Here is a 22,707-nt window from a genome sequence, read left to right on the forward strand (position 1 = left end):
ATAATCAATAGCGCAGAGGATCAGACCCAGTTAGGATGAGCAGCTTAGGGGGGATCAGTGCAGTAGGCAGAAGTCCCAGTTCACAGCAAGGCCAGTGGGTGGCAGTTACTGCTTTTGAGGAAATGTGTGAGTTGATCTTCCCAAGGCTTTCAGCAATATTAAAGAAAATAACATTTATGAAGCGATTATACAGGACTTTCAAGTAACTCCTTTATATCTGAGCCAGCTGTGCGCTGGAAGTCCTCAACAGCCTCTTTCTTCCCTGTCATCTCAGCAAGTTTAGGTGCCCCATTGTTTTCCAGGATCTGCTTTGACCTTCAACCCTGCTCCTTTTACCCCTTTATTTGTTCTGCAGGTTCCTGAGACAAAGCAACCTCCGGTCCCCAAGATCGAATCCCCGGAGGGATATTACGAAGAGGCTGAGCCCTATGATGTCTCTGTAAATGGTACATCACAGCTAACTCTTGGAGGGGGGGAAGGGGATTTTCCTGTGGGAGATGGAGGACTTTAAGTATACAAGAATGAGTAAACAAAAGCACAGATATTTCTTACAGCTTTTCTGATGCTGGCCACCCTTGGTATTACTGACCTAATGCCAGCTGCAAAGAACAGACTACTGAGTCACTCAAGGTTTTCACTTGCCTAGAGAAATAAGTAGTACACCAGAGTTAATATAATGTCACTCTGAAATGGTATAAACCATTGTGGGTTCTCTCTTTCTGTATGGTTTTCTGGCAGCTAGGCTGTAGTCATAGAATCATAGAATCATAGAATTGTCAGGCTTGGAAGGGACCTCAAAGATCATATAGTTCTAACCCCACTGCCATGGGCAGGGACACTTCACACTACAGCAGGTTGCTCAGAGCCACATCCAGCCTGGCCTTAAAAACCTCCAGGGATGAGGCTTCCACCACCTCCCTGGGCAACCTGTGCCAGTGTCTCACCACCCTCATTATGAAGAACTTCTTCCTAACATTAATCTGAATCTACTCACTTCTAGTTTTGCTCCTTTCCCCCCAGTCCTATCCCTACCTGACACCCTAAAAAGTCCCTCCCCAGCTTTCTTGTAGGCCTCCTTAAGATACTGGGAGGCCACAATAAGGTCTCCTTGGAGCCTTCTCCAGACTGAACAGCCCCAACTCCCTCAGTCTGTCCTCAGGAGAGGAGCTCCAGCCTTCTGCTCATCCTCGTGTCCCCTAGGCACATACAGCTTTCTGCTGCGGAGTGAGTGGTGACACTGATGGCTTGCGTCCACGTCCTCATGCTCTAATCGTCCCTTTGGGGCTCAAAATCCATGTCTCTGTTGGGCTGTTAGACATGATAACAGCTTTTATAATTGGCTGTTTATTTAGCTCTGTGTTTAGTGGCACTTTAACCATCTGTAGCTCTGATTCCAAAGCCATGTTTACTGTTGAGGGGACAACGTGTGTGTTGGCTCTGCACACGCTTGCTGCCTGAGCTGGCAGTTCACAGCCGTGTCCTCAGCTCTGCCACTGTACTGGCACCTGTGAGCTCCCTGCCCCTTCAGAAGGATGTTGCTGCACAAAGGCTGAGCTCCCAGGTTCTTGCTTTTCAAGATCATCCTGCATGAACAGCCATCATGAGAAATCTCCTTTCTCTGATCTGACAGCAGAGCTGCTCTTGTCATCGCTCTGTAATCCATTTGAGCCCAAATGAAGCAGATGACATGGCTCTGCTGCAGACCCAGATCTCTCCTCATCAGCCTCAGCTGCAGCAGAGGGGGGTGCAGTGTCATTTGTGGCAGGGGGCACAGCTGAGCGAGGAGAGTCAAGGCAAGCAAATAGCTGAGAGTTAAGAGTGAAAGATTTGCACTTTGACCCCTGGCTGTCGAATCTGAGCTGCCTATGAGAGAAGCTGAGTCCTCTCAGCCACTGGGCTTTGAAGCTCCCTGCCAGGGAAGGACCAGCTAGTGCCTCTGAAGTGGCCAAGGTTCAATGTATCCCAGCAGCTCTCACTGCACTTTGTGCTTCTGGACAGCTCATGGCTTGCTGAGGGTCAGTGTCCTCATGAGGGCCTAGGCTACACCAAAAATGGACTTGTACAAAGATCTTCCTTCCTCTGAATCATCCCCTTTCAACTGCACTGCAGCAGTGAACAGGAAGATCTTGCCCAGCTCAGGTGGGAGAAGGTGCAAACTCATCACAGCCAGGGTGAAACATGTCAGTTGGCATGGTGGAGAGCTCCCCCCCAGTTCTGCCATGTGTAGTTTGGTGCCAGCTCTGTTTTGCTTGGCTGAGGTCAGAGCTGTGATGTCTGGAGCTCAAGGGCATGAAGGCAGCATAGGTCACTGCAGCCTCATCCTTATGAGGAGTTTCCAGTTGCTTACACTGTAAGATAGAAGATTTATTCCCACCCCTCCAACACTGGGAAAGCAAATAACATGCTAAGAGCCATGGAATGTAAAGACAGCCTGGATTAGCTGGAGTGTGGCCACAGCTCTGTGTGCTGGGAAATCCAGGTTGTGTTACCCAGGCAACTCCATCAACTCTTGCTGCATTCAGAGCCTTGGCTGGCAGAAGCAGTAAGTACACACCCAGCTTAAAACTTTGCTTTACCTTGGTAGCCTGCTGCTCAGAGGTGCAGACACAGCCACCAACCAGGCCAGCCTAAGGGAACAAGATCAGAGCCCAGCGTAAAGAGAGAAGAAACCCATGTGATGGGAGAAGTCAAAATGAGGTAGCTGAGGTGCTGATGGGCAGCCTCTGGCTGTTTGACAAGAGAGCTTGATGTTTTACCAGGCAGTATCACAGCCAGAAGTGAAGACAGGAGCCTGTGAAGTGAGCAGAGATGGGGCATGCAAGCCCAGGCAGTCTCTCTCAGCTGGGGTGTGTGGTGCCTTCATCTCCCCCATGACTGCTCAACCACCAGTCCCCTTTGCAGGCCCCAGCAGGTCCCTTCTCCTCCACAAGCTGCCTGGTGTGCTACAGTGCAAATGGCTTTTCAGGTGGTTTGAGTGAGAAGGGAGGCAGCAGCATGTCCACCCGAATCTCTGTGCTTTTTGGCAACCTCACGTTTGAGGTGGTGCCCTGGGGTGAGAGAGAAAAAGGATCAGTGAAAGATGTGGGACAGTAGGGATGTGGCAGGAGGAGGCTGCAGGGGCTTGGAAAAGGATGAAGCATGCCATGCTGTGCCGTGGTTGGGTAGCAATGCTAGGAAGCTATTGCTGCTCTGGTTTGCCTCAAGAGATCAGACTCCAAATCCCATGGCACATGGACAAACCTGCAGGTCTCAGTCCTGTCCATTGCCCCCATGAGTACAAAAGTGGGCTCCACATCCCTTTTCTCCACCTTCACCTTATCAGATGGCAATAGTACCTACACCTGTCCTACGTGGAGTGATGCTCATTGCCTTGGTGTGACTGCTGTTGCCAAAGGGCAGTCTAGACATGCATGGGTTTGCCCTGGCCAAACATGCTAAAGCCTGACCCCAGTAATCTCCTCAAGCCTTCTATGCTCACTGCTGTCCTCCACAAGCTGGGTAGGGAAGGTCCAGGGAGCTGCTGGTGGTGTTTGTGACAGCATTTACAGCACCGGCTTTGGAAGACACCCATGCATGTCCAAACAAGTGAGGGGAGTGAAATCAACCAAAAGTAGGAACACACTAAAATTAGTGGGTGCACTGCCAAGAAAGGCCAACCTCCAGATGGGCTGGGGAAGCAGAGGTTTCAGGTAGGACCTGGAGGCACTGTGAGAGGCCATGGGTGAATGAATTAAAATGAAGTGGGCAGGTGAGACCGCTGGGTCTTGGGGTCCCACGTCCACCAGCAGGATTCCCTCCCACCCCTCTGTTGGGGATGCCTCTGCCTTTCATTTCACAGCTCCAGCAAATGCTGCTGCTTCCCTTTCCTCCTGGGCCTAAATGTGTTAAACCCTTATCATCCTGGTCCTCCCCTGCGTTTGCATAACTGAAGGGTGTGATAAGAAACGGAGTGAAACCAAGGGACTGCCAACTGGAGCAATCATTCTAACTGGAACAGCTCATCTGCCCTGGCTGATTGTAATTACCATGATTCTGTTTTCAAGGGCAGTGCCTTGTTTGAGAGGATGGGTTGGAAAAAGGTTGGCCCTGTTTTAAGTTTGGCTGGGCAGCAGGGCTGGGACAGCCTCACCTGTGGTGGAGGGGGGAATGTGGAGCTGAGATGGACTGGCACTTTTGTTCTCCTCTGTTTGCTTATCTGTGGCTTTCTTTCTTTGTCTTCTTTTCTCTTTTCCTTTTGATTGTGCAGGTCTTTTTGGTAGGCTTGCTGCGGCTGGACCCAGGCCAGGGTTACAGGTTACTGAGGGTGTTATTTATGCCACGATAACGATGGGTATGGCATGCTTTCCAAACCTCAAGTGCCTTCTTTGTTCAAGTAAAAGAAACCAAACCCCAGACCAAACTCCAACTCGAGTCTAGCAGAGATGATTAGGTGCCTCCCGCTCTCGCTGCCCATTACATGCATGGAGGATAACCACCTCTCCCCTCTCTCTCTGCCTGTGCTGATGGGTTTTGTGTCTTTTCCTGTGCTCAAGATGAAGAGAACTTTCCTACCCTTTATTCTCCTGGGTCTGGCCACTGATGTGGAGCTGATGTGTGGCAATGCTGGCTGTATTGATAAGTAGCTGTTCAGTGAACATTCAAGGTGCTCTATTTGGGCAGGTGCAACTCTGGCTGGAGCTTGCTGCATCATGGTATTGCTTTAGCTGCCTGGGAGGTTGTGGGAAGACAAACAGGAAAGCAGAAGTGGATTAGATGAAGGCATCCAAGAACGTGGCTGCCACTGATGTTGCTTCAATGAGAGGATAAAACTGTGCTCTTAGCTGAACCTGCCAGAAGGTGGGAATGGAGAGCAGCTGTATGATTTTGGACTAAGGGAGCTTTTGTAGTCATGACAGTGTTCACAGAATCACAGAATCAACCAGGTTGGAAAAGACCTCAGAGATCATCAAGTCCAACCTATTACCTAACACCTCATAACTATACCATGGCTTCAAGTGCCACATCCAGTCCTTTCTTGAACAACTCCAGGCATGGTGACTCCACCACCTCCCTGGGCAGCACATTCCAATGGCCAATTACTTTTTCAGTGAAGAACTTTCTCCTCACCTCGAGCCTAAACTTCCCTCAAGTCATTCAAGCAAGGTTTGCTCCCAGTCTGCCAACTACACAGGCTGGCAAGCACCCTTCCTGGAGCCATAGCAGTGTCACTAGGAGAGCAGCAACAGCAGCTCTTTCAAGTAGAGAAGGGTACATCTCGTGAGGTACTTGTGGTTGTGGGTGATGCACAAAAGAGCAGCTAGGGCTTCCCCTGAGAGGAGGGAAGAAAAGTGTTATTCCCTTAGGAGAAAGGTAGCAGACTGACACCTTAAAGTCCAGGTGAGGGGCAGCAGAGGCACCCACAAGGGGCCAGAGGGGCAGTTGGCGACAAGCCCCACGTTGACAAGGGTGAGATTTAGAGGATGAGGTTCCCTTAGTCATCCTAGCTGCTGCTGCATAAGGAAGGGTCCACATCAGTGCACAGGTTCAGTTTCTTGGTATTTGTGGGGATGAGAAACAACACTTTTTTAACTCCATCTGAATTTCTGCCCAGGCTGCCTGTGGCCAAGGTCTGCATAGTGATAATGCACTGGAGAGAAAGACTCTTCCCATAAAAGATACATTGAGGGTATGGAGATGGCGAGCCAGTAATGTGCTGTCAGCACCATTCAGAGGCTTTGAAGGGGAGTATTTGCCTTTGTACTAAGTTTATGTAATTAGTGCAGCTTTGATCACTTGAGGGATGTTAGAGAGGGAGATTTCACTGGGGGTAAGGCTGTAGCTTTGTTGCTGCATCTCACTTCCTTTTATCGTAAGAACAAATAAACCACATTTAAAAAACATGCTTCAGTGAAGCTCCTAATGCCTTTTTTCCCCTTTCCTAGCTGCTTTTCTTCTTTTTTTTTTCCTACCAATCTGATACTACTTTCATGTGGATATTAACATTTGCTGAGAATCAAAATTAGGTTGAATTCTGGTGAAAGGTACTGAACGATATTCCTCTGTGCTGTTGGGTAGGACAAGGAAGCAGAACCCTGCACAGATGCTGCCCAAATCTTGCCATCTTGCTATGTGAGCTTACCTGAGCTGTACTATAAACACCAGCAGAGCCTTGCAAATTCCCCTGTAGTCAGTAGGAACACATTAATTGCTTCTGACAAGTCTGGTGCCGATCAGCAGCTGCTCCTATCAGCTGAAATCTCCAATAACCTACAGTGATTGGAGCTGAGTGTTGAAAATCCCAACTCACCCTACACGTGTAGCAATCTGCTTAAGAATGAGCATGAAAAGCGTGGTCACTGCTGTTTACAGCTGCCACTTCTTAGGAATAACTTCTGCTGCTGCAACAGTGTCATTACCTGAAAGCCCTGTGCTGGCCCTCAGGTGCTGAGTAGAAAGAGGGACCCAGAGAGGAGAAGTGGAGCTACACCTCGAATGCAATAGGTGATGGCTTGCTGCATGGCCTCACAAACACCATCTTTACTTTTGACATTCAGAGGCCAAGGGCTGACTGTGTCTTGCTGTTGCCTTAAAAACTGTGAATGTTTGGCTTGAAGAGGAAAGTAGAAAAAGCATCTTTGAAGGGGGGAAGAAAAAAAATGCAGCAAACATCAGAAAACGTCTGAGGGAATCCTCTCAATTTTGCAGTCAGCTGAGAAGTGTCTTTTGAGGGTTTGCTAACTGAGCCTGTTAGGCACAAAGCATTGCAATGTGGCTAATATTGGGCTAGAAAGGAGGGTTGTTGGGTTGTTTTCCTATTGATTATCCTGTAGGAGAGCCTCAAAAGACATATCCCTGCGCTGGAAGCTTTTGCATGTGTGAGCATGGCTGAGGCAAGCAGCAGTTGTCTTCAAAAATGTCTTTAATGATGGAGCTTTGCTTTTGTTGTAGAAGATGGGGAAGCTGTTAGTAGCTCCTACGAGTCTTACGACGAGGAAGAAAGCAACAAAGGCAAATCAGCGACTCATCAGTGGCCATCCACCGAGGCCACCATCGAGCTGATGAAGGATGCCCGAATCTGTGCCTTCCTGTGGAGAAAGAAGTGGCTGGGACAGTGGGCAAAACAGCTGTGTGTTATCAAGGACACCAGGCTGCTGGTGGGTAGATCCTCCACTCTCTGCCTGAAACAACCTGTTCTGGTGAACTGGGGAGGGAAGTGGCGCCTCAGACCACATTAACTAGCTGGCAGAAACAGAAGTGCTACTAGCAGTGCTCCAGAAACCATGTACAGCAGAATGGGGCATCTCATACCATTTTCAGCAGGGGTAAGGGCATGGGGCTGCTCAAGGGGGCACAAGGGCCAAAGTCTCAAACTCCCAAAATGCCTAGGGATCTTTTGGGGGGGAACTTTTTGAGGTGGTTAAGCAGGAAGGGTGCTTATCCCACTGGCTAACCACATACTTGACCCTCTAGTGGTACCTGTGAGAGGTATTTCAGACTATATACAGGTGTATCTCTACACCTACAGATGTCCTGTGCATAGTCTGTGTAGACACTGAAGCCTTGTAGGACCTATGGGACCTTCCTGTGTTCAGTGCACTTAATACATGTTGTTGCACTGAACCACTTCTAGGGTTGAGGTCATGCCAGTGTGTGAAAGAGACAGCTTCTCAACCTCTTACCTGCCCTCACCTTTCCTTTCCCAGTGCTACAAGAGCTCCAAAGACCACAGCCCTCAGCTTGATGTGAATTTGCTGGGCTGCACTGTCATTCACAAGGAAAAGCAAGTGAAGAAGAAGGAGCACAAGCTGAAGATCATCCCCATGAACGCTGATGTCATCGTGCTGGGGCTGCAGAGTAAAGACCAGGCAGAGCAGTGGCTCAGGGTCAGTGGTGCCTTCAGGGCTTGCCCTAGTGGTGCTCCCATGCTTCTCCCTGGCTTTGTTAGGAGATGGTATCTTATCTCAGTCCTGTGCTCTGGCTCCTTTCCTCACCACTAGCCCATATACAAATACACCACTTCATTTTCATGTCCTGGGATAGCCTCTCCCTACAGCTCCTTGCAGCTCCCTGCCACCTTCTGTCCACGGGTGGCTGTGTAAAGATCTCCCAGCCCAGCTGCTGCAGCAGGAGGGATATCTGGGGTGGGTGCCCAGTGTGAATTGGCTGAGGACAGGGGGAGATGTGGCCCTTTTGCTGAGATGACAGCAGAAGGAGCCTTCATGGAGCCTGGGGCAGCAGCAGAGCTGTGAGGTGCCAGGGCTGCCTTTGCTGGTAGCTTCTCCCAGGCTCACTGAGGCCCAGCAATTTCTGCTGGCTGCCTGCTGCCGCTCCAGGGAAGTCCCTGGGGTCACAGAGAGTATAAACTGTGGGTCTGCTGTGTAAACCCAGTCTGCTGTGGTTCTGCCTGTCCTGGGTCAGGAATAAATACTGATCATGCTACTGCAGCTGTCTCACAGGCTATGGCTTCCCTTCTGCTCAGGTAATCCAGGAGACCAGCGGGCTGCTGTGTGAAGGAGGCAGCGAAGGCAACCAGTACATCCCAGATTCACAGCGGCTCAGTTACCCAAAGGTACACCCTGACTGCAGAGAGAATGAGCACTTGGGCTTCTCCACTCTGTTCCTTTCTTAAATAACAGTGGTAGGTGTAGTCATTTGATCTGAACAAAGACCATTGTGAGTGCAAGCAGCCGGACGGGAGCGTGGTTGGAACAATCTTCATTTTCCTTTGCAGTCTTAATTTTGTTGCCACATCTTCCCCCCAAGACTGACTCAGCATTGGGCTCTCATCCATACAGGGCAGCAGCTATTATCTCATCCAGTGGGACAGTTGTGCTCACTGAGAGCTTTGGAAGGGATACAGAACATTGGATGCCAGGACTTGGACAAGTTTCTAGTTCAGGTTTCAGTGGCACTCCCCTGAGGGCAGCCTTTTCCAGAACAGTAGTAGGAGAAATAAATCTTCCTAAGCCTCTGATGGACACCCAAACTGGACCTGTTTGGGCACCTGGGTGGTTCCTCTGCCCACACCCTCCTACAGGGACTGGCAAATGCCACCACCAGCCAGGCTGCAGCACCACAGGGTGGCACCAGTGGTGTCACAGCTTCTCCTTTTAGGTGAGCCCGGCTGGGGTGGCTCATGTGCTGGATCTGCCCATGCTGAGCTCAGAAACAATGGGAAGAACACAGTCTGAGTGGGTGGGCAGGGGATATCTGTGTGAAAGAATCTGCTACAGAGAGGGTGGGACCTCATAAATTGGGTGAAGGGAAAAAGACACTTAGGGGCAGGTGCTAGCTGGAAGAATGGATCATGTGCATCTGTGGAGCTTCTGTCTGGTGCTTGTTGACAGGTGGAGGTATCTGAGAGGTACTCTGCAGCCTCTGAGAGTGGGAGCAGCACAGATGGCCACCCAGAGACAGCTGAGACAAAAGATGGTAAACTCTTACCCTGGGGATCATGGGGAAACCAGGACACTGAGCCTGTATGTGGCAAGGGTTGCTTAAGCTTCTCCTGCCACTGCCACCTCAAACTGCCCTGCTGCAAGGTGAAAGCTGCAGGTGAATTCCCTGCCTGTGAATTTGATTTCAGTGCTTTTCCCCCCATAGTGAAATGACAGGTGGGTGTTAGGATTGCTTAGTTCCAGAGGTGGGATAGGGCTTGAGAAACCTGGGTGTGATACCTGCCCTACCACAAAGATTCTGCACGACTCTGGGCAAGCCACTTTAGTACAGTTTGAGATGGCTTAAATGCAACCTAAGTGACTTCCCTCAGATTTCTGCAGAGGAACTTGGAATACCTGTGTGAAACGCTGAGCTGTCTCCAGGGGGACAGTAACACCTTCACACTAGGGCATCACTCTGAGCTGTAAGCTGCATTCCTCAGCTATAACTTGGGGCAAGTAAGGACATTAAAAGAGGAGATGCTCTGTTAGAAGGACAGTGGCACCCATTGGAGAGAGGTAAAAAAACAGACCTCCATGGTGGGAACTCACTGGAGTGGGCTGCTGAGTCCCTTTAGGCCAGGACTTCATCATTTTGTGCTTAGAGTGTGAAGGAAAATCTGAACTAAAGACATCCAACTTGGTTTCTTACCAGGGTTATGTGATGATTACACAGCCATGTTCACACTGACTGATGGGCTCAGTAGGAAAATGCTGAAGAGGCTCTTCAGGCATAAGCTTTCCCCCTCCCCACCTGAAGTCCTTCTTTTAGGAAGGAAAAAGGTTTTGATGCAGTAAATATTCATGGTAATGTTTTAGGGGTTTTTTTAATGCAGTTCTTTGTAGAGTAGCAAAGTGAAGGGAGGTTGGCACCTGCACAACAAGATCTGTGCAAACAAACTTCCCACAGCTCCTGCAGCAGCTGGTGTTTGGTCAGAGCTAGCCCAAGTTTAAAGCAATACAGACAGTCTGGCAAATCACTTAAGTAGGATTACTGGTGGCATCTTGCTTGTCATCTCCCTGGGCTTTGCTGTCTGCCAAGGATGTGTGTGCTGCTGTTGGGTGCAGGGCAGCAGTGCAGGCAGCTTTGGGGCAGGACACCCAGCTGGGACAGCAGGCTGAGTGTATGGCTGTGAGTTGGGAAAGTCATGCATTTTGCTTTTCTCACAGTTAAGAAGAAATGCACAACTGGCCTGAAACTGAGCAACCTGATGAACCTTGGGAGGAAAAAATCCAGCTCCTTGGACAGCCCAGAGAGATCCCTGGAGACTTCAAGTAAGTGGCAGCGTGAGGCCCTCTGCAGGGACTTGGTCTCAGGGCTGGATCTTGGTGTGCAAGGTAGGATGAGCACCAGACATCATCCTCCTCAGATGTGTGTGTGCCAGGCTGTCCTTCCTAGGGAGGTTGCTCAGTCTGTGCCAGTAAATCCATGTGGATTGTGGTGTCTCTTACCCATTAAGCTTACAAGGGTGGGCAATAGCTTGCAAGGTAGCCCAGGAGGAAGTGCAGGTGATACTGTACATGCACATAGAGGGCCTCTGTGCTGCTATTCTTGGGCATCAGCCCAGGCTGCTGGAATCAGCAGGGAGAGAGTTGTGTGGGTCACCTGGTATTCAGCTCCTGGGACCAATTTTATCCAACCATCTGCAGCAAACTTGCTGTTCCAAACCTAACCTGAATTTCAAGGCTCTTGTTTTCAACAGATTCTTACCTTTCTTACCCTTTTTGCTATGGGTAGGACAGTTTGTGCTTTTCCTCTTTGCCCTTATCTGTGTCTTTGTGTTGTGTGGTGATCTCAGAACTCACATTGAGTTTGGATCCCCCTTCCTCACACGGTGGAAATGCGTGCCTGAGAACTTGTGTTTGCTTGCAGGCTACCTGAATGTGCTAGTGAACAGCCAGTGGAGGTCTCGTTGGTGTCAGATCAAAGATGGTCACCTCCATTTCTACCAGGATAAGAACCGAAGCAAGCTGGCTCAGCAGCCCCTGAGTCTGGCAGGCTGTGAGGTTGTCCCAGAGCCCAGCCCTGATCATCTCTATTCCTTCCGCATCCTGCTCAACGGTGAAGAAAGAGTCCTTCTGGAGGTAGGGGCTGCACCTCCAACAAAGCTCTGCTTCGTCCAGTACTGTCTCCAGTTCCAGAGCCCCTATTACAGGAACGATCTGGACGTGCTGGAAGGGCCACAAGGATGATCAGAGGGCTGGAGCTCCTCTCCTGTGAGGACAGACTGAGAGATTTGGGGCTGTTCAGTCTAGAGAAGAGAAGGCTCCAAGGAGACCTAATTGTGGCCTTCCAGTATCTTAAGGAGGCCTACAAGAAAGCTGGGGAGGAACTTTTTAGGGTGGCAGGTAGGGGGAATGGAACAAATGGGCAGATTCAGATTGGACATTAGGAAGAAGTTCTTCCCCATGAGGGTGGTGAGACACTGGCACAGGTTGCCCAGGGAGGTGGTGGAAGCCTCATCCCTGGAGGTTTTTAAGGCCAGGCTGGATGTGGCTGTGAGCAACCTGCTGTAGTGTGAGGTGTCCCTGCCCATGGCAGGGGGTTGGAACTGGATGATGCTCAAGGTCCCTTCCAAGCCTAACAATTCTATGATTCTATGATTCAAGTTCTCATCTTGGGAGTCTAAACAGGCCTAAATGCCAGGGAGGTTCTCCAGTCCAGCAAAATAGAACCTGAAGTCTGGGCCTTTCATCTGCCTGTGGTCACCTAGCCGGTAATCCAGGCTGTATCTGATGCTGGCACCTCCAGAGGACAATTTAGCCTTCATCTCAGGCACTCATCTTAGGATGGGATGAAGAGTTCTCTGGAGGTGCCCATCTCTCTCCCCTGACTGTAAGATAACCTTGGATGATTAAGTCATATGGGGTGCATTTTAGAGATGGGAGGAATGGTGCTTTAAGGACTTCAATCTGTGGATAGGAGGCACAGGAAACATCTTCTGAAAACAGAGTGCCACAGGTCATGCATCCCAAGTAAACCACTCAAAACCTGCCCCTGGAAAGTGCAAGTGAATTCATCTCCATCTGCCACTTTCCTTTGCCGGCACCCAGGGCTGTTTATCTCTAATCTTAGTTCTCTCTGACGACAGCGTGATTACAGTAGGAGGTGGACAATGTGAGCCATTTCCTGTATTTTTCCAGTGGGTGGAATATTTATAGCTGAACAACTGACTTCAAGGGCCTGCCATGAAGCTTGAAGGTGGTTTTGTTTAGCTTCTGATTCAGGGCATGCCTGTGTCTATGAATTTTGCCTAATTACAGCTGTGAAGAAGAGGTGCTGGGAAAATGCACTTTTTGTGAATGGAAGAATCTGTGTTTTGTTGGGATGTCAGACTCAATGTACAGACTGGCTGGCAGGCTTCCCAGGCACTGAAATCTCTGCTAAATAAAACAGACTGGAAGCTTAAAATATACTTTCCAGTTTGGGATTTGCTTGCCCTGAATTTTGCTTTGTGCTTACTGCTTTAACTCTTCAAATCAAAGCAAAAGATGGCTGCATCCACCCACTTCTTGCTTCAGGTAGAACCTCCACTCCCTACTACTGGGAAGTGCATGTGGCTGTTTGCTAGAGCTGACTTCAAGGCACTACATTTCACTCTTCATTTGGCACAATGTCAGGCTGCTCACTGCAGCAGGGACTTTGATACTGACTGTGGTAAAGCAAGGGGCTCGCTTTGATGCTCTCTGCTCCCACTTTAGACTCTTCCCTTCCATTGAATCATAGAATCAATAAGGTTTGAAAAGACCTCAAAGATCATCAAGTCCAACCTGTCACCCAACACCTCATGACTACTAAACCATGGCACCAAGTGCCATGTCCAATCCCCTCTTGAACACCTCCAGGGATGGTGACTCCACACCTCCCTGGGCAGCACATTCCAATGGCTAACAGAACTCTCTCTGTGAAGAACTTTCTCCTCACCTCCAGCCTAAACTTCCCCTGGCGTGGCTTGAGGCTGTGTCCTCTTGTTCTGGTGCTGGTTGCCTGGGAGAAGAGACCAACCCCCAGCTGGCTACAACCTCCCTTCAGGTAGTTGTAGACAGCAAGAAGGTCTCCCCTGAGCCTCCTCTTCTCCAGGCTAAGCAACCCCAGCTCCCTCAGCCTCTCCTCACAGGGCTGTGCTCGAGGCCTCTCCCCAGCCTCATTGCCCTTCTCTGGACACATTCAAGAGTCTCAATGTCCTTCTTAAACTGAGGGGCCCAGAACTTCCCCTCTTCCTTGTTCAGGCAGTCCTGGAAGGGGTTTGGGCACTGACATAAATATCCTGGGATGCTTGGGTCTCCTTGCATGTGTGTTTGCCAGTCCCATTGCTGCACTCTGCTGGTGCAAAACAAACCCCACACTCTTCCCTCACTAAAGCTGCCTGTCCACCAGCACCTCCAGCTCCAGAGGCTTCCTGGACTTTCATAGGCAGATATTGTTCACCACTAAAAGGAAAATGCAGATCTACTGGAAATGCCAGGAAAGAGTTCATTGAAGAGCTGCATTCATCTCTCTTCTGAATTTGTGAATCAGTCCACACACAGAGCTGCACTTTTTTCATAGAATCAACCAGGTTGGCAAAGACCTCAGAGATCATCAAGTCCAACCTAACACCTCATAACAATGAAACCATGGCTTCAAGTGCCACATCCAAGCCTTTTTTGAACACCTCCAGGGATGGTGACTCCACCACCTCCCTGGGCAGCACATTCCAATGGCCAATCTCTTTCTGGGAAGAACTTTCTCCTCACCTTGAGCCTCAAGTTCCCCTGGCACAGCTTGAGACTGTGTCCTCTTGTTCTGTTGCTGGGTGCCTGGGAGAAGAGATCAACCCCTACCTGGCTACAACCTCCTTTCAGGTAGTTGTAGAGAGCAATAAGGTCTCCCCTGAGCCTCCTCTTCTCCAGGCTAAACAACCCCAACTCCTTTTAATGGAGCCTCAGGCTTAATCTAAGCACCCAACAGTTCACCTCTCCCTTTGCAAGGCCAGAAGGCTACCAGCATGGTTTCTCACCCAAGAGGAGCTGCTGTTGCAACCTGCACTTTCTGTCTGGTCACCTTGTAGGCTAAGTCCTCAGAGGAGATGGGCCACTGGCTGGGTCTCCTCTTGTCGGAGTCGGGTTCGAAGACAGACCCGGAGGAGTTCACCTACGACTACGTGGATGCCGAGAGGGTCTCCTGCATTGTGAGCGCTGCAAAGAACTCCTTCTTGTATGTCAGCAGGAACGGGTGAGGGGGTGCAGGGCTGCTAGAGGGGAAGCAAGCTGCAGAGAGAGCTCTTCTGCTTGCAGGAGGCTGGCTGCCGGGGGAACAGGTGGTACATTCACAGCTGCAGCTCACTTTCCTTGACAGCGCAGCGCAGGACAGGCGAGCGCTTGTCGTTGTCCCACCGTGATGCAGCTGACCTGAGCTGCAGCTTACCAAGGTGCTAGGGGCAGTGCACAGGTGGCTTTTGCACAGGCAGGGTGGTGGGCTTGGCTGGGAGGTGCAAGGCAGTGGGCACCCAGCAGTGTGGCTCACTGGGGCAGGGTGGTCGTGCTGCTGCAGTGCTGTGTCCAAGAGCAGAGGAGATGCTCAGCCCCGCTCTGGTGAGTGCTGCTTAACAGGCAAGGGGAGCTGCTCTACCTCCTCATCTTCTGCATCTGGCCCTGCCCAGCCCCCAGGACTGCTGTGCTCAGATGGCCAAAACACAGCACAGCCTGCAGTGAGACTGCTGCTGATGGGGTATCTCCTGCCTCTCCACAGCCTCATGCAGAGGAAGTACTCTGAGCCCAATGCCTACATCGACAACCTGCCCAAAGGCAGGATGCAGCAGGAGGAGCTGTACGATGATGTGGATCTGCCAGACCTGCCTGCGGTAAGATGCCCTCTGCTGCAGGCAGCCAGCTCTGTGGAGACTGTGGGTAAACATCTGGCCAGGGGGAGGTTTTTCCAAGAGCAGAGAAGGGGCTTTCCAGCCCCTGGGGAAATCCAGGCTTTGGCAACAGAGCAGAGGGGAGTACTGGAGAGAAGTGAGAGATGCCTGCAGTGATAGGACAAGGGGTAATGGTTTGAAATCAAAGAGCAGACTTAGATTTGACATTAGGAAGAAGTTCTTTACAGTGAGGGTGGCTGAGCACTGGAACAGGTCACCCAGAGAGGTGTTTGAGGTCCTACCCCTAGAGATATTCAAGGTGAGGCTTGACGGAGCTCAGGGCAACCTGATCTAGTTGAGGATGTCCCTGCTCACTGCAGAGGGTTGGATTAGATGACCTTTAGAGGTCCCTTCCAACCCAGGTGATTCTCTGATGGTTGTAGGCATCCTCAGGCAGCTGGGATAAACTACTGCTGTTTCCATCAGCAAACAGCATGGATTATTTGGTGATAGATAGTGTGTTGCTTTGAGCCCTGTCTATCAAAATTCATGTTGATGCCTGTGAGAGCAATTCTTGTGTATAATGACAAGAAAGACAGGCTATGCTGGGGGTGAGAGAGATTGTTACCCTGGGAGAGACAAAGAAATCTGGCAGGGGTTACTGGATGCACAAGAGGGTTTGACCCTTGGGTGGTGCTGCTGCTATCACTGGAAAGATCTATTGAAGGAGAGCAGAAGGGGCCTTTCCTTCAGTACACCTAAAAGCCCTGTAAGGGATGAATTATAGAGAATGGGATTTTTGGTCCTCTAAGGTTTGTGGAAAGTACTCTGGATTGCCTGAGATGCTGCTGCTCTGCAGTGAGATTTTTCCTGTACCTATAGCTGCATCAGGTGGTCCCTTTTCAGGGGAACCTTCTCCTTTTGCAGGAAGAAGTACCCAAGAGTGAGAACAAATCTGAAGGTGACCAAGATAGAGTGTACCTGGATCTGACCCCAGTGAAGTCCTTCCTCCACTGTGCTAGCAAGAAGTCGTGCCAGCCTTCACCCCTCAGCTCACCATCCCTGGAAAGGGCTGCCATCAAGGCTCCAGCAGAGAGCACAGCCGAGACAGTCCCTGTGCCTAAGGAAGCCGAGCCCTGCACTAAGGCGATGGAGACCTCCGAGCAGGTACTGTCTGGAACTGTAGGGTAGGGCTGGGCTTAATCAGTGAGCCAGTTCCCCACACCACAACACCCCACTTCATTTCCCTCCCCAGAAACACCCAGAGAAGCCAGAGCCCGAGGAGGTGCTGCCACGGATGCCCATGGTCAAAATCCAGACACAGCAGCAGAACATTGCCTTCCCCCAGCCAGCCCCTGAGCCACCAGCAGGCAAAGTCACAGCAGGCAGTCCCCAGCTGGTGCCTGCACACCGGCCCAAGATGCCACTGCCAGGTGAGTGGGCTGTGCATACAGATAGCTAGTGGGCCCATGCTGACACTACTGCCCCTCTACTCTGCCCTGGTGAGACCACACCTGGAATACTGTGTCCAGTTCTGGGCTACCCAGTTCAAGAGAGACAGAGAACTGCTGGAGAGAATCCAATCAAGAGCCACAAGGATGATTAGGGGATTTGAGCATCTCCCCTATGAAGAGAGACTGAGAGCCCTGGGGCTGTTTAGTCTGGAGTAGACTTAAAAGGGGATCTCATCAATGTGTATAAATACCTGAGGGGTGGGTGTCAAGTGGAGGGGACCAATCTCTTTTTGGTGGTGCACAGTAATAAGACAAGAAGCAACAGGTACAAGCTTGAACATAGAAGATTTCACCTCAACATGAGGAGAAACTTCTTTACAGTGAGGGTGATGGAGCACTGGAGCAGGCTGCCCAGAGAGGTTGTGGAGTCTCCTTCTCTGGAGACTTTCCAAACCCACCTGGATGCATTCCTGTGTGGACTACCCTTAGTGATTCTGCTTTGGAAGGGGGGTTGGACTTGATGACCTCTTGAGGTCCCTTCCAACCTCTTAATATACTGTGTTACTGTGCCACTGGGGCTCAGAGGGAGGTGGTGGTGCTCTAGGTGTGAGGTTTGTCCTGTGGTTCACCTTGCCTCTGCTATAACAATAGCTTTACAGTGCCCAAGCAGCTGAGGGGTATCCAAGTTGGTTACTCTCCAGAGCTTCATTTGTTTTGATCCCAAGCACCTGAAAAGCTTTCCCCTCCTGCATTTTCCCCTGGCTGAGCTTGTTTTGGTGGGTTGCTTCCAGCAGCAGCAGTGGAAATCAAGCTTGGCAAGAACAGGACAGAGGCAGAGGTGAAGCGGTTTACGGAGGAGAAGGAGCGGCTGGAGAAGGAGAAGGACGAGATCCGGGCTCAGCTCACCCAGCTGCGCAAGGAGAGGCGGGAGCTGAAGGAAATGCTCGGGGGCAGCACAGGTAGGCCAGGCCAAGGGGGCGTGTGTGGAAATGAGTCAAGGTGGGCCATTGGGGAAGGAGCTGGGCTATGAACCTGGCCCACCTGCGACCAGAAGGGGCAAGCAGGGGAGACTTGGTGCTTTGTGCTGAACGACGTAGCCCAGGCGGCACTAGAGCAAGAGGTTGCTCTGCCACAGTCCCTCTTGAGGTAAATATAGGAAGGACATGGACCTGATGGAGCAGGTCCAGAGGAGGGCCATGCAAATGATCAGGGGGTTGGAGCACCTCTGCTATGAGGACAGGCTGAGGGAGGTGGGGGTGTTCAGCCTGGAGAAGAGGAGGGCTCTGGAAAGACCTAATAGCAACCTTCCAGTACCTGAAGGAGGCCTACAGGAAGAATGGAAAGAGACTGTTTACAAAGGCCTGCAGTGACAGGATGAGGGGCAATGGCTTCAAACTAGAGAAGAGGAGATTTAGATTGGATGGTAGGAACAAGTTCTTTACCATGAGGATGGTGGAACACTGGAACAGGTTGCCCAGGGAGGTGGCTGAGGCCCCATCCCTGGGGATATTCAAGGTGAGGCTCAGCAGGGCTCTGGGCAACCTGATCTAGCTGAGGATGTCCCTGCTGACCGCAGAGGGGGTTGGACTAGATGACCTTTGAAGGTCCCTTCCAACCCAGACCATTCTATGACTCTCTGAAAATACACAGGATAAGCCCTGGTCCCTGCTCTCCTCACATGCCCCCCAAGTTACCCTTCTCTTTACAGACAAGAACCTGGAGCAGAGGCTGAAGGAGATAGAAGAAGAATGCAAAAGGAAGGAGAGCAGGAGGGTGGACCTGGAGCTCAGCCTGGTGGAGGTGAAAGAAAACCTGAAGAAGGCAGAGTCTGGCCCTGTGACACTGGGCACTGCAGTGGACACCACACACCTGGAGAATGCAGCCCCTCGGGTATGGGAGGGGCACCTTCGGAGTGCACAGTGGCTCTCCAGCAGCTGGGCAGTCACACTCTCAGCCTGCTTAATACTACAATAATTAGCAACAGTATGATATTATATGTGATCTTATAAATGGTATCTATTATATCTTATGCTAATTCTTTTATATAATATAGATAAGAATATAATGAGGTAACAGCAGTGATGGGGAGGTGAAAGGGGGCTGGTGGAGCTCAGTGTCTGTATTTCCCTGTGGGACCTTGAGCAACACCCTCTAGGGGCCATACAGGCCCAGACCCAGCTCCTTTTATGCTCAGCCAAGCCAAGAGGTGTTTACTTTGGAGTTTCAGGCATCTAAGTTCCTTTGTAGGAACTCTGCTGCCATGAAACAGTGATAGCCACCACCTGATCCCTGCTCTGAACCCCTCTGCTTGAGTCCTCAACACCTAAACACACCAGGCACATCCTCTGTCACCTCAGTGAAAAAAAATGCCTCAGTGCAAAGAGGATGGGAGTGTGACTAGGAGCTGGTGGGGCAAGGCCTCTCCTGGGAGTCAAGTCATCACCATTTCTATTTTATTGTAGATGCAGTCCAAAAGTGCCAGTCCAGCCAACAGCACAGAGAACTCTCCTGTCAATTCAGCTACGGCTTTAAAGAATCGGCCTTTGTCCGTCATGGTGACAGGGAAGGGAACAGTCCTACAGAAAGCCAAGGTAACCACACCAAGGGAACAGGATGAAAAGCCATCTGAGACAGTCTGGAGCAGAATGGCTGTGATGCAGTGGGGTTGTGGGAGGGTCTCGTGTCTCAAGAGCATCCCTAACCAAGCACCACTTGGAGAAGACCAGCCTGGTTTTCTTCAGCTTTTCACCTGGGTTTGCCTTGGCTGTGACTCATGGATCATCCAGTTCCAACCCCCCTGCCATGGGCAGGGACACCTCATACTAGATCAGATTACTCAGAGCCTCATCCAGCCTGGCCTTGAAAACCTCCAGGGATGGGGCTTCCACCACCTCCCTGGGCAACCTGTGCCAGTATTCATTTCAGTGATTGAAATGAATCAATGTGTGGTGCTTGTAATGGAGAGACAGCCCTCAGCCACTCTGTGGCAAAAAACCCACTCCAGTACCAGATGATCAGGTTGATCTTGCACACACTATGGCTACTGTGGCTTGCCAGATTTGCTTTTTGACCAATTTGCCTCTCTTCTTTTGGACCAATTTGCCCTCTTTCTTTTGACCAATTTTCCTCTTCTTTATGACCAGTTTGCCTCTCTTCTTTTTGACCAGTTTGCCTCTCTTCTTTTTGACCAGTTTGCCTCTCTTCTTTTTGACCAGTTTGCCTCTCTTCTTTTTGACCAATTTTCTCTTCTTTATGACCAATTTGCCTCTCTTCTTTTGGACCAATTTGCCTCTCTTTTTTTGGACCAATTTGCCCTCTTTTTTTTTGACCAATTTTCCTCTTCTTTTTGACCTATTTGCCTTCTCTTCTTTTTGACCAGTTTGCCTCTCTTCTTTTTGACCAGTTTGCCTCTTCTTTAGACCAATTTGCCTCTCTTTTTTTTGACCAATTTGCCTCTCTCTTTTTTTGACCAATTTTCCTCTTCTTTATGACCAATTTGCCCTCTTTTTTTTTGACCAATTTTCCTCTTCTTTTTGACCAGTTTGCCTCTCTTCTTTTTGACCAGTTTGCCTCTTCTTTAGACCAATTTGCCTCTCTTTTTTTTGACCAATTTGCCTCTTTTTTCCCTTGGCAGGAATGGGAGAAGAAGGGAGCCAGTTAGAACCATGCTTTTCACAGATGGACTAAAGACTGGAACTGGCCATGCATGGCCCAAGGGGATTTAATCATCTGTAGGTGGAGGTTGGGTGTGGAACACAACCACACACCAAGTGCCTCCTCCACATCAAGCCAATAGCTCAGACACAGCAACAGAGTCAAGAGCTGCCAACCTGAGTTACCCAAACGATCTTGCTCTTTCCAGACAAGTCCCAATCATGTAGCTAAACCAATAACAAGCAGTGGCAATCCTTGCATCAAATTCCTAACCCAGTTGATGTAAACAAGAATGTTGCTGTACATAGGGGTGTTCTGTGTATTTCTACCTTGAAGGTTTATCAATGAATTATTAAGGTTTCTGTATTAGTGACAGTAGTGGGTTCAGAAAGGGGCCTCTGCTATTCTTTGGATCCTGGTGGTTTTCAAGCTGTCATGGCAAACTGCAGTCAGCTAAAGTCTCTCACCTGTCTTGCTGTCAGTCATCACTCAGCTGCATTTCATCCACTACCTATGCCTGAGCGATGCTGGACTTGAGACATGAACAAGAAGCACACAGCAGCCTGGCCAGGGGATACTTAATGGCTGTCCTGATACATCCCAGCCTGGGCTCACTCTACCAGTCTGCTGGAGACCTACCAGACTATCAAGGAAGATCCCTGCTCACCTTGTGCTTTAAGCTGAGCTACAGACTGGAGGCACCAGGAGCTCTGGGCAAAGACGATCTGCCAAGCAGAATTCAGTTAATTTTCTTGAAGATAGTGGTCTGTGGAAAAGAGAGTTGGGGGAGGGGGGTGGAAATCACTCCTTCATATTTGCAGGTTTATTAGTAATTATGTACCAAAAGCTCAGGCCTGCTCAGCTGTTGGATGGGGAAGCTGGATCCCAATGTTTATTCAGGGTAGCAGAGGTACAGCTGTTGCTGTGCTTCTGCCCCAGCTGTGAGCACCACTTTGCTGATGCTCTCAGGTCCTCACAGAGCTGCAGCTGTACAATCTGCTGAAGACATTCCCATGCAAAAGGCATCCTTCCATGTGGGCAGGGCTGAGCAGCCTGACTTGCTCCCCTCCTCGATGGCTGCTGCCTGTCTTGGTGCTGTCACCCTTATTTCCAAATTGTTGAACTTAGCATAGCCTTTGGGCCCTGGCAGTGTGGCCTGCATAGCCCACCCCTCTCTGCCCTAGCCAAGCTTTCTAATGAAAGATATTAAGACATTTGGAACTGCTAACCTTAGAGACATTTGAAATTTGAAGGGGGATGTGGGTGTCAGAAATCCAGGCACGTGCCCCTCTGCTGTCACATCTGATGGCCTGGAGACATCTCTGCCCTCCTTCTCTCATGGTCCTGGAGACACCTCTGCTGCCTTTCTCTGATGGTCCTTTCATCACTGGTGCCCAGGCTCAGCAACTGGGTTGCCTGTGCCAGGCTCTTTTCCAACCCTACAAAGCTAAAGCAGCATTGGCATCTTGGCTGGGTTGGTCCTTAGGTCCTGTGGCTACACACAGAGCAGCAGCCAGAGCCAGGATAAAGACAGACAAGCAAAATGTACCTTCCCAACCCCTGAAAACCTTTTACAGGCCTGAGAACACCATCTCTGCACAAAGACCCAACAACCCCAGGACAGGGGTTTGCAGAGCTGCAACACCCAGAACTGATGGTGGCACTGGAGTGAGTAAGGATGTGCATGAGGGGCTCCATGCTTGCCTGCCACCACCACCAAACTGAAATACAACAAAGCTCTTGGATCAGGGGCTCCTGCAAGCACTCCCTTTGGTTTTGTTTTTACTTTGAAATTCTCTGCAGCGGTGCAGGTGGAGGAATTGCTAATCTCAGGCCTTGGGATGAGTACAACAGCCCCAGCTGTATGGCCTGTTCCTGTGCAAAGTTTTGCGCATAGGGAAACCTCATGCAAATAAACCACTGAAACTTCTGGCTCAGGAGCCCAGGCTTTCTCCCCATAGCACAGGGAGGCCATGGACACCATGAACCTTTGGTTTTGACCCATCCTGAGCTGGCAGCAGCCCCTCTCTACACCCTAAATATTACCATGCCCTTACCTTACACCTTGCTGTTGTCCTCCAGAAGTTGTCCAGACATTTCACAGTGGTACTGAGACAGCAATGGATGAGAGCAGCTCTGTTTTCCTCACCACAGCCCAACAGCCTTTAGTGGTCCTGCTGGGAAATCATCTCCCTCAGGGGATGATAAACACAGGCAAGTCCCCAGACAAGAAATGTTAAACAATGTCTCTGTGTCCCCATTGTTTCCCCAGCTCCAGGCATTTCCTTTGTTGTAACTGTGATCTATAAAGTGGCGCTTTAGAGTGTTTTATAATAAAAGGTT

General features: G+C 50.3%; 1 protein-coding gene across 1 annotated transcript in view; it reads left to right on the top strand.

The window, feature by feature from the left end:
- The window catches only part of AFAP1L2 (actin filament associated protein 1 like 2), an 85,318-nt gene extending 62,611 nt beyond the window's left edge, over positions 1 to 22,707 (top strand). The window contains exons 5-20 of the mRNA XM_054163418.1: positions 356 to 446; positions 4,247 to 4,330; positions 6,928 to 7,133; positions 7,683 to 7,862; positions 8,459 to 8,548; positions 9,327 to 9,411; positions 10,587 to 10,691; positions 11,290 to 11,501; positions 14,468 to 14,613; positions 15,148 to 15,259; positions 16,184 to 16,423; positions 16,512 to 16,689; positions 17,502 to 17,669; positions 18,419 to 18,600; positions 19,173 to 19,301; positions 20,345 to 22,707. Of these exons, the coding sequence (XP_054019393.1) occupies positions 356 to 446; positions 4,247 to 4,330; positions 6,928 to 7,133; positions 7,683 to 7,862; positions 8,459 to 8,548; positions 9,327 to 9,411; positions 10,587 to 10,691; positions 11,290 to 11,501; positions 14,468 to 14,613; positions 15,148 to 15,259; positions 16,184 to 16,423; positions 16,512 to 16,689; positions 17,502 to 17,669; positions 18,419 to 18,600; positions 19,173 to 19,301; positions 20,345 to 20,371 (2,235 nt within the window). The 3' untranslated portion in view covers positions 20,372 to 22,707. The remainder of the gene's footprint in view (positions 1 to 355; positions 447 to 4,246; positions 4,331 to 6,927; positions 7,134 to 7,682; positions 7,863 to 8,458; positions 8,549 to 9,326; positions 9,412 to 10,586; positions 10,692 to 11,289; positions 11,502 to 14,467; positions 14,614 to 15,147; positions 15,260 to 16,183; positions 16,424 to 16,511; positions 16,690 to 17,501; positions 17,670 to 18,418; positions 18,601 to 19,172; positions 19,302 to 20,344) is intronic.

This window comes from Dryobates pubescens, chromosome 8 (assembly GCF_014839835.1).
Source record: "Dryobates pubescens isolate bDryPub1 chromosome 8, bDryPub1.pri, whole genome shotgun sequence".
In the NCBI taxonomy this organism is placed as follows: Eukaryota; Metazoa; Chordata; class Aves; order Piciformes; family Picidae; genus Dryobates; species Dryobates pubescens.